The 10,584-nt window shown below is 31.9% G+C and overlaps 2 protein-coding genes across 2 annotated transcripts; one reads left to right on the top strand and one right to left on the bottom strand.

Annotated features, from left to right (window-relative positions):
* Positions 1-1,253: 1,253 nt before the first annotated feature.
* On the bottom strand, positions 1,254-3,881 carry LOC148271449 (peptidyl-tRNA hydrolase 2, mitochondrial-like). The gene is made up of 2 exons (XM_088241367.1): positions 3,596-3,881; positions 1,254-2,134 (listed from the first exon to the last, which is right to left on the bottom strand). The coding sequence occupies exons 1-2, from the start codon at positions 3,761-3,763 to the stop codon at positions 1,766-1,768; spliced, it is 537 nt and encodes a 178-aa protein (XP_088097493.1). The 5' UTR covers positions 3,764-3,881; the 3' UTR covers positions 1,254-1,765.
* Positions 3,882-5,155: 1,274 nt separating this feature from the next.
* Positions 5,156-10,150, top strand: LOC148271448 (uncharacterized; the record flags this gene model as incomplete). The annotated part of the gene is made up of 3 exons (XM_088241366.1): positions 5,156-5,319; positions 7,426-7,627; positions 9,977-10,150. Coding segments are annotated over exons 1-3 (486 nt in total), but the record flags the coding sequence as incomplete, so codon positions are not given.
* Between the last annotated feature and the right edge of the window lie 434 nt (positions 10,151-10,584).

Genomic DNA, 10,584 nt, shown 5'->3' with positions numbered 1-10,584 from the left:
AGGCATTTACAGGGCTTATGACCTGTCATTGGCTGGTTTACAACTTTGCTTACTTACAAGTTTGCAACTAGTACTCTCAAAACATTGTTGAATTAACTACCTGTCAAAAGAATAAGTATACAAAATTGGAAAATTGTTTTTAAGCGTTGCCTAGTAGGTGAATTGGTTAAGCCAGATGAATCTCACCCACATGATAAAGGTTTTAGTTCTTTTAATTCACGAAAGTCAACAGATGGAAGAGTTGAGGAAATGTGGACGTTCAAACATAGGCAGAATGGTGAATGTTACACAGTGCGTAAAGTGGCCACTTAAACCAGCCAATGACAGGTCATAAGCCCTGTAAATGCCTAGACTCCCATATTTTCTGATCGAAAATGTTTTCCCTCGCTGTTGCAACAAATTTAAACACTCAAATAATGTTTGAATCGAGTTAAATAGTCACTAAGTGCTACTACCTTTACATTTAGATTAAAACGCTGAGCGTAAAATATCAAATAGTACAATTTGCTGTCGGATTACTGCGAAAATTCACAATTGCTTCTTTAATGACTTTGGTACTTAAATGAGAAAAGTCACCAAGTGTCTAAAATCAATGTTTCAATATGACCCATGTCATTATTGTATTTACAAACTCAAAAAACTTATTTATTACATTACTATAAACTACAACATTTAATGTGCATCAGACTTGTTTTTTATATACTTATATTTATAACTGCCTTTCACAATATAAAATACAATATTATAATGAGTTCAGTTGTACAAAAAATAAAACAATATAAACATGGATATTTAAGAGAAAAAAAAAACAAAAATATGTATACATATATGTATGTCAGCATACAAAAGATATAAAAAAATCAGTATATAATGAACATAAAATGAGTTAACAGCAGATCATAAGTAACTTTTGCAAATTAATTGTTGATCGTTCCTATAGAACATCATAAAATATTTATAAAGAGATGATTTGAATTCACAGACTCAAGTTATAAATGTGGATATGAAAGGAACATTCATTTCCTAGTCTGAGTATACTAGGTATAGGTGAGTAACAAAGATAGTTGGTTTGAGAAGGGTAACAATAATATAGAGTATTTAATCTTGTTCTACGTGTTGGTATGTCAATATTTATTAAATCCAGGAGTTTGCAACAATCTAATTTAGAATTAATGATTTTATGTAAAAATATTAAGTCCGATATTGTTCTTATATAAATGTATATGTGTATATAAATTTTCATTAATAAACAATTTTATACTTTTAACATTTTAATTATTTTTAAAAAAATAATGATGTTTTTATCGTCAATAAAATCCCACCAAGTAAAAATATTGTCCCAAAAAAATATTGTTTCTTTATGATTTTGATAGGAACTGGCACTGTCTGTTCATTATTACTAGAATTTCCAAACATAAAAAAACCAGGCACGTGAGATCCGGCAGAGAATGGCCCATTTCAGAAATATCTTACCCACACTGCATGGTAAAATTAAAATGTATTTACGTTTAATATATTTTTTAGTCTTCATTTAAAATTTATTCAGCGACTACACCGGTGTACAAATTCAGCAAAAGAAAATCAAGCGGAGATTAGTCGGCCGCACGGTGAACTGGTTATTGCATTTGCTCAGTATGAAATAAATAAATAAAATAATTATATAACAATAAATACCAACCAACTCTTTGTTGTTTTATCATGCCTTGTGAAATGGGCCAATCACGTGATATGATATAACGAGTATACACAAGTAACAAGTATTATTTTAGTACAGTTTTAAATGTCCGGTAACTCTGTCGATGGCAGATTTGCTTGCTGGGCCTACTCCTAAGACGGTTTTAGTATTAGGAGCGATTTGAGTTCTGCCAGCGTCACGGATAAGAGAAGTCACTAATCCAGCATTGTTTGCACTGTCACAGATGTCCATTAACTCCTGCTCCGATTCGACTTTGAGAGCGATCTTGGCTTGTCCCGTGTACGCCCACTTCTGCAAGGCGACCTTGTCCTTTTTCACTGCCTTCATGTAGGCACCCACGGCAGCGTGAGCACACTGCGCCGCTACTTTTCCTTTTCCCATTTTTAGATCATTCCTTACGACTAGTACCATCTTGTATTCGCCATCGTCATTAAAAATCTAAAATCAAAACAGAAACAATATGATTCAGACTGTGGTCCCTTGGCTAGTGTCTATGACTCATGAATTAGAGGTTCGAGGTTCAAACCCCGCGCTACCCCAACTTAATTCCCATTTTCTAACTCCAAGAAAATATTCTCAAAAATTTAAATTTTTAGGTTAATTATAAGAATGCTTAATAATATTATAAGAATATTTCAGTAATATATATATGTATATCAACCATGTTACATGAAGGTAAGGCTTATCAGCCCAATGCTTAGGTGTCAGTCCAGAATCATGAAATATTGCAGTATAGAAACACCTTTTTGATTAATACTTCGTGTCAATCTTCCCAGGAATCACACCTAGGCCGGTATTTTAAATGCTCTCGCGGCCATTGAAAAAGCATTTATACCGCGTACTTAAATATAAAATACGCGGTAAAAATGTGTTTTCTACGGCTGCGAGAGAGTTCGGAATAACAGCGCTGGGAGGCATGGTAGGCAAATGCGCCAACCACTACACAATGAGATGGACTCGACTCCATATGATTCGCTACATTATCTACACTGAACTGATTCATAAATTGCAGCGTATCTTTTTTGTTACATAAAGGTAAGATGATCGATCGGTTTTATGGTTCAGTTGCCAGTCCAGGGACTATTTTAACTTATTTATTTTATTTTATTTATTTCAAATACAAACAGATGTACAGTTTTAATTCATATTTTTAAAAAAACTATATAAATTCTATACATGGTAGGGCCTGCCATCCAATTATATGCATTCACTAAATAATACTGTAATAAAGCGATGAGGGCTTAAAGTTTAAACTATATAAATAATAAATACACTATATATTAGAATAAGATAAATATGGACAAAACAAGGAGATAGAGGGAATGAAAAAAGGAAATTGATAAGGAGTGGTAAAGGAGGATTGAAGGAAAGTAAAAGTGGAAAATTGCATTTGATTAAATGAATTATGAATGAAGAGCAAGAAAAGAGACAAAACGTCTATTCTCAGTTATTCTGAATCATGATAAAAATAATGAAATATTATACTGTAAAAACACAGTTTTAAATAAATATTTCATGTCAATCATGTCGGAAATCGGACCCGTGACCTCTTGCGTGATTTTCTTATACAAGATTTGTACCCTAGAGCAGTAATTATAATTAATTATTAATATGAATCAGATCTATCGCTCTTCATAATTTTTAGGTGTACTGTGAACTTCATGAGAAACAAAAATACTGTGTGATTTATGTATTAAGAAAATTGCGCAATAAAATTAGTCTTACTAAAATCAATGCAGAAAACGAAAGATAAATTTTGCATGCATTCCGATGGTGAAAATATATGGTGCAATACTTTGTGTTTAATAACAAAAATATTACATTAAGGCGAAAATTAAGACTGAAGATGAACAAAAAATGTGGCTGATCACCAACATTGATACTTTTTATGTTACAAACCTGGGGTTCTTTAGGCGCATTGGTCCCATTCGTCACATTCTTAGAAGTGCCTTGTACAGAAACACGGAAAAATCTCCTAAATGCAAACAATGATACACCCAGGCAGACGCCACACGCCAAACCCGCAATGAAAGTCGTATTTACCTCCATTTTACTATTCACAGTCATGCAATGGAATACTGATTCGTTTTTAGCGCTTAAATCCAGCAAACGACGCTGTAACCTACAAATAATCACTTTAAAAATCTGACAGATCACAGAACACGTTGGGCGCTGAGCGGCAAATTTCTTCTGTCAAATATCGTCGGTAAAGCAGAGATCTGTTTTAACTTTACTGGTCATGTGCAGTTTCTTGATTTGCGCGTGCGCATCTAAATATTCAGTACGCAGCTGAATTTGAAATTAAATTAACTATAAATTTTATTGTCTTCGGATATTAGTTTTTATTGTTAATCAATTACTTCAGCATCAACATGTACATTTGGTTACTAATTGTTCTCACTGGTTTTATTGTTTTTATAATTTGTAAATGCATGTAGCTTGTTTTTGGCCGATTTTATCATGTTTTGGTAAAAGACCCAAATAAAGAATAGAAAAATGTATTATTTTTACTATTTTATTTCCTTTCTTGGGGCGTTTTACCAAAACATGATAGCATCGGCTTGAGACAAGTTACATGCATTTACAAATTATAGTTAGCATATGAACAACAAAAACAGAAAAAACAAAAAATACAAAATGTACACAAACTATATATGTATAAACAAGAATAACATTAAATGAATATTTGTAATTAGGTGCGAAGATTTTCACGGTCACTGTTATCAATTTGTTTCTTTTTTAGGTGATACCGTGTGTGCTGGATTTGTTCCGACGTTCCGGCTACCATTGCAGGAGCCATTTTCAAGAAGAACACACACAGTATCGCCCAAAAATGAAACAAATTAATATTTGTAATTTTTAACACATAACGTAACTAACGAAATTTTTACATAAATTTAATTTATTCTATTTCTGACCTATCAGAAAAGATATGTTTATAGTTTAATGCATATATATATAGGTAGATAAAACATGAGTCATGAACATAATCTTATAAAAATGATACATTAATTTTTATTTAACGAATAAATCCAAGGGAACAATGGCGAATTTGGCATTTGATTATGCTCACATAATTTGAATATGTAATTTACTGTATAAAACTCTGACGTTTTTATAAAATTTTCAGTATTTTATTTTGTTCTTTACGGACGTCATTAGATTAATGTTCCGCGATTTTTTTTCATTGAAGCATTTAGAGGTATTGACAAAAGTATTTATATTCCACTAATATAACACTTACTTCATTGAGTTATTTCAAAGAGTAGTATTTTTTTCCTGATTTTTCGAATATAGGTATAAAGGTACCTACCTAGTGTCATGATGCGCTATACTTCATGAATTTTAGTCAGACGGCTTGTCAACCTAAAATAGTTGGAACATTATTAAAATGGTTACCATCGTTACCATGACAACTTAATAGTTAAATCCATTTCTGTATTCGTTTAGAAGCTTGGGAGTTGTCCGTTGTCAGAAACAGTAAAATTGCATGTAACCCAACAGTAAATTAAAATGCCAAAAGAAAACCAAGATCTTGCTCCGATTGCGCGTCTTCCACAAGGAAATCCTGTGGAAGCAATTGGAGATTACTTCCAATCTCGCATGGAAGACACTATTGTCAGGTTAGTGCATAGAATTCAGAATAGTCCAGAACGAGCGTAGAATCATATTTGAATACATCGGACTGTGTCCAATCATTTCCTCACTATGCTCCACTTTCACCGCGCGCATTCGTGTTGTCGCCGCGTAATGTTGCATGATGGGGAAAAAAATTATCATAACACAAATGTAAGGTAAAAAAAAAAAGCAATCTGTTAATTTCTCTAAAATTTTATTGTGCACGCGGAAATATTGATTGACAGAACAGAATAGATAAATAAAATTTAATTTAATAAGAGTAATGGAATTAATGAACTTTTAACTTAAAATTTAAAACAAATTTTATTTGACATAAAACGGATATTTTTATATCATGTTAAATAATATTTGATGTTTTGAAGATAATTTCAGTCAAACGTCCACCACAGAGTTGTTTAATCCGAGGTCCAATTTTCATTATTTATTAGATGAGCAAAGTAAATGGTAGTATTTTTTTTTGCCAGGGCAACACTAACGAAACTTCCATTTTGTTTCTTCGACAATCTGGCAGATGGAAAAATAATTAAATTTTTAAGCATTTGCTACTTAAACATTCGTTTGCTAATTACACATTAAATGTGATACCACCCTGTTTCTTTAAGATCCTAGCAGTATTTCTACAATTTAAAAGGACACAACACGACATACATAGTTGAATTCAAATCAGGAGTTGCGTACTGAGCGACGTCTCCAAATAAACTAATGGGTCAAAACGTAAACCTACTCATTTATGAGTAGTTTAGTCGCCTTCTGTTTGATGTGCGTATGCGGTTTCAGGACTATTCTTAATTCTATGGGTTAGTGGGTTGTTCTTTTTTGCGGGGTTTATTTATTTGTCAAACAATAACAAAATACTAGCAACACATACAAAACAAAATATAACTGGGTCAGTAATCCTTGATATAGTTCTGCATTATCGAGTATAATAAATCGAGGAGTATTAATGGATGAACATCATGGATATGCGAGCCTTCCATTTAATAAAAATAATCTAGATACGTAACTATTAGAGTGCAAAAGAGTGCTCTATGCATCACTGGATGCGGATAAGGATGATACTTTGAATTGTTTGGTATTTTTATCTATTCCTTTTTTGCTAGATATTTGAACGCGGATATGGTGTTTGATATGCTGTCCATGGCATAATATTTTGTCTGAGGTTTAAGAAAATGGGTATGGATAGTATAATGATGATGATGAATTAATCTAATTACTAGATATATATTTATTTATTTATTTAAAACTTAAAGTGCAAAGAATAAGTCATTTGGCGGACCTATTGCTAAAAGCAATATCTTTCAGCCAGAAAAAAAACAGACTGGTCAAAAGAGTTGGTCGAAAATTTGTACTAAAAAATGAAAATATATATCAAAAGATACACACATAAAAAAAATTAATTAATTAAAAATAACTGCTGTTTTTTAATGGGGAGATAAGGCTTGCATAGATATAATTAGTTATTCAGTCTGTGTCTGCATGTATTAAGAATACAATTATGTGTGTGTACTACAATCAGAATCCTGGACGAGTGCTTTCGACACGATGGCTACTCTTAAGTAAAAAAATATAAAAAAGATATTTACTGCGGAAAAGTCCGCCTCATAGCGTAGTGGTTGGTGCATTCGCCTACCATGCTTTAGGTCCCGGGTCCAATTCTTGGGAAGGGTGGCATGAAATATTTGTTTTTGAAGGTGGTTTTACACTGAAGTACGTCATTGTCCTTGGACTGGCACTTGAAGTGTAAGACTGATCGCCTTGCCTTCTTATACAGCTTACCCACCACATACCGCACACCGCATCTGAGGACATAAGTCTCCTTGGCGGTGCCCACATACACGGAAAATTTGCTCGTTATCAAGCGAGAAAAGCTGCCCGAATGAGCTCTCTGAAATCTGGTAGCCTTAGCATCTTTGTGCTGAAAGAAAGTAATTTAGAAGCACATAATATGTACTTCATTGGATTGAGAAGAGAGGGGAGTGAATTTTTCTTACCTTCTTATAACAGACGATCGAGACAGGCTGTATTTTATTCAACAATGTGGTGCCCTATGCACCATCGTGTGCGGTTTGATGATATATTGACCTCACCAGGAAACCGCCGATATGGGATTTCGCTGGACGTATGGGCAACCAGGAGAAAGAAAGGGCCCGCCTAGCGGCCGGTATAGCCGAGGATAAGCTGGCGGAGGCCAGGTCTCATCAAGCAGCGCGGAGACGTCAGCTCAACTCCTACTGGCAGTCCTTGAACGAGAGACAACTCAAATTGAGACAGTCCTTCATCAAGTTCAATAAGGTTTCCCATATTAATAATTTTGATAAAAAGGAACAATTAAATTTCTTGAGTTAATATTACTTATTTCTAATTGACCATCAAGATTTTCATTTGTTTTAATTTATTAATGAATTAATCACAATATGCTTTTATAAATATATATTAAGTTGTTTTGTTCGAATATACATGAGGAAAAAATATATACACGCGAAATAAAAAGAAAAATAGACAATAAAAATTCAGTTTTACTCGTTAAAATAAAATGCTGATTTACTTGGGTGCAAAAAATTTCTTGAAATTTACTTTCAATTTATTTACTGAGATATTAGTTTTACTCAACACAGGACTTTTAGTCCGATGGAGTTGGGACTTATGTCTAAAATAATGTGCAATTAACTAATGTATGTAAATAAATAAATAGTTTTTAGTTCATAGGAGAGATTATTGTAATGTTTTTATTCCTTTAAAAACAAAACTATTTTGACCATGATTTGCGTGGAATTTAGGAATTTTTAAATGTATCTGTTGCCTGAATTACTTATTCATATCAAATTCGTATATTTTTTCTTCTTTGTAAATTTGTAAAATAGAAATTATTTTGTAAATAGTGTCCACTGATTATTTAAAATCTTTATCTATAATTGAGTGATTGCGTCTTTACTTTTATTCGCGCACCGGAATTTAAGCCTTATTATCGTAGTATTTAATGCTAAATCAGGATCATTTTCGCATGTGAAAATTTTGGCGAATTGCTATACCAGTAATTAAATTTCTAAAAGCTAAAATTGCAAACCTCGTTAGCGAAAATCGTTATGACAGATATTTAAATATATGTTAAAATCGAAAAAGGTGTTAAATAGAATATTTAAAAAGATTTGATGACTCTTTTTACTTATGTATGATTATGTATACTTATGATTTTGATAAAATTATAAATAAACTTCTCAATGAAACTTCTTGGTTTAGTTTTACTTTTTATTATTTTGACCAACGAGCGCTTTTGCCTAAGTAGGCATCAACAATGCTGGTGAATTGTTTATAACGTTTACAGCTTTTATACTATTCTCTACAAATTTTGGAGATAAGATCAAATAAGTATTTTAACAGGATTAAGTTTATTCATAATTTTATCATTATGTAATCATTAACTATGGAGTTTTATTAAGAAATATAAAAATTACCCTATGTTGCTCGTGCTATCTGGTGGGAAATAAAAAATATTCAATTATAAGACAATTCTCTCCATATTTGTATTTTTATTACAATATACACCTAATTTTCTTTAAATGCTTAATGAGGGGTAATGTATTGTTATTGCCATACTAAATTTTGATTTAAATTCTTTTTAACACAAAATATTTTTCAATCTTTTTCAAAACAATTATGCAACCCCAAAATTCATTTTAAAGATTTTTCGAATATAATTGATAATATTATATAATATTTGTTAATTGCTCTCGAAATTTGAATAACTTTTAGATGTATTTTAAAATTACCTTAAATTTCATTATTTTCATCATCATCACTCTCTTTCCGCACCCAATCATACATAGGGTACTGCACTGGTACACCAATCGCAGCGTATCTAAAAATGACACTGCTCAAAATCAACAAATTTCGTCAAGTGTCACTTTCGGATAAAAGTGCGATATGTCTTTTACTATTAAAGATAACTTACAAAGCGTCAAAATTCATGAATACAAATTTTAATATGTAGTATGATAAAATAACATAGCGCATCCGAGATCCTAATTAACCAATGCCCTAAGAGCCGATTAACTGAGGCCGGCAGGGCCGACAAAACGAGACCCGAATGGCCGAATCCCCTTGCATGTAACAGTCGCGATTGCCTGCTAGCGAAAGTTATAATTCATTTAATTTATATAGTTCTAATCAAATTATTTTTGTTTGAATATTTGCCATATTAAACGAGCTTCGTTTAGTAAACACATAAATAACCTATATGAGAATATGACAATAAATAAAGGAGTGTGCATGTTTAAACATACAGAATGGTGAACGTTACATAGTGCGTAAAATCATCAAAACCAGCCATTAACAGGTCACGCGACCTGTAAATGCCTTAACTTTAAAATTACTTTTTCAAAAATGTTGAAATATATTTAGGAAGTTTCGTACAATGCAATTACATAAGTCTTTTTTTTATGTGGGTACAGCAAAGAGTTTACTAAAATAATTTAAGACCATTTTATTTCGCAAAACGCAATTAACAAGTATCGTTTTGGTTGATTTTAATCAAAGAAAACCATACTTAAATTCACCTAAGGGAATTTCATTCAGTAAAAATTGTTTAGTATCACTTAAAAGCATATCTTTCGGTGGAAATATTTAAATATGTATTTATTTTAGTTTGTATGCGAGAACCAAAACAAGAGGGAGCGTGCTGCAGATAAGATGGCTTTTGAAGCCAAAGCTCTGGAGACCAAGGCACAGGAAACAGAGATCATCAGGAAGGATCTAGAGGAGATGACGGGAGTATGCCAGGACATGGAGAATTACCTGGCAGACCATACAATGTATCAGGTGAAAAGCCACATCGATTATCAGTGATTATTTTTTTCACATATGTTTTTATTTATTGAAAATGTCATAACGTTTAAAAAAAAAAACAGGATTAAATGAAAACAATTCTCATCTTTGAATGATATATATGAAAAAAAAAATATTCCGCACACATTTGCAAAGTTTATTAAAATAACCTTTTTTTATGTGTAAATCATAAAATTGAAATATAATACATGTGAATTACATTCCTTGAAGTTACAGCAACTAAATTTTGAACTAAACAAATAAATTTTTTTTAAACACGCATATAGAGCAACAAAGAAACAAAGCGAGTTTAATACTTTTATACCTAAATATGTATATCACAACAATATATAAGCCAAAAAACTTTTTTTACACAAACAAAATAAATCATAAAAACACTTTCAAGAATAGAGGAAGTGGTAAATCTA

Source organism: Micrasema longulum, unplaced genomic scaffold, assembly GCF_059751315.1.
Source record: "Micrasema longulum isolate JH-2025_06_02 unplaced genomic scaffold, ASM5975131v1 h1tg002863l, whole genome shotgun sequence".
Classification (NCBI taxonomy): domain Eukaryota; kingdom Metazoa; phylum Arthropoda; class Insecta; order Trichoptera; family Brachycentridae; genus Micrasema; species Micrasema longulum.
This window is presented reverse-complemented; position numbering and strand designations above follow the sequence as displayed.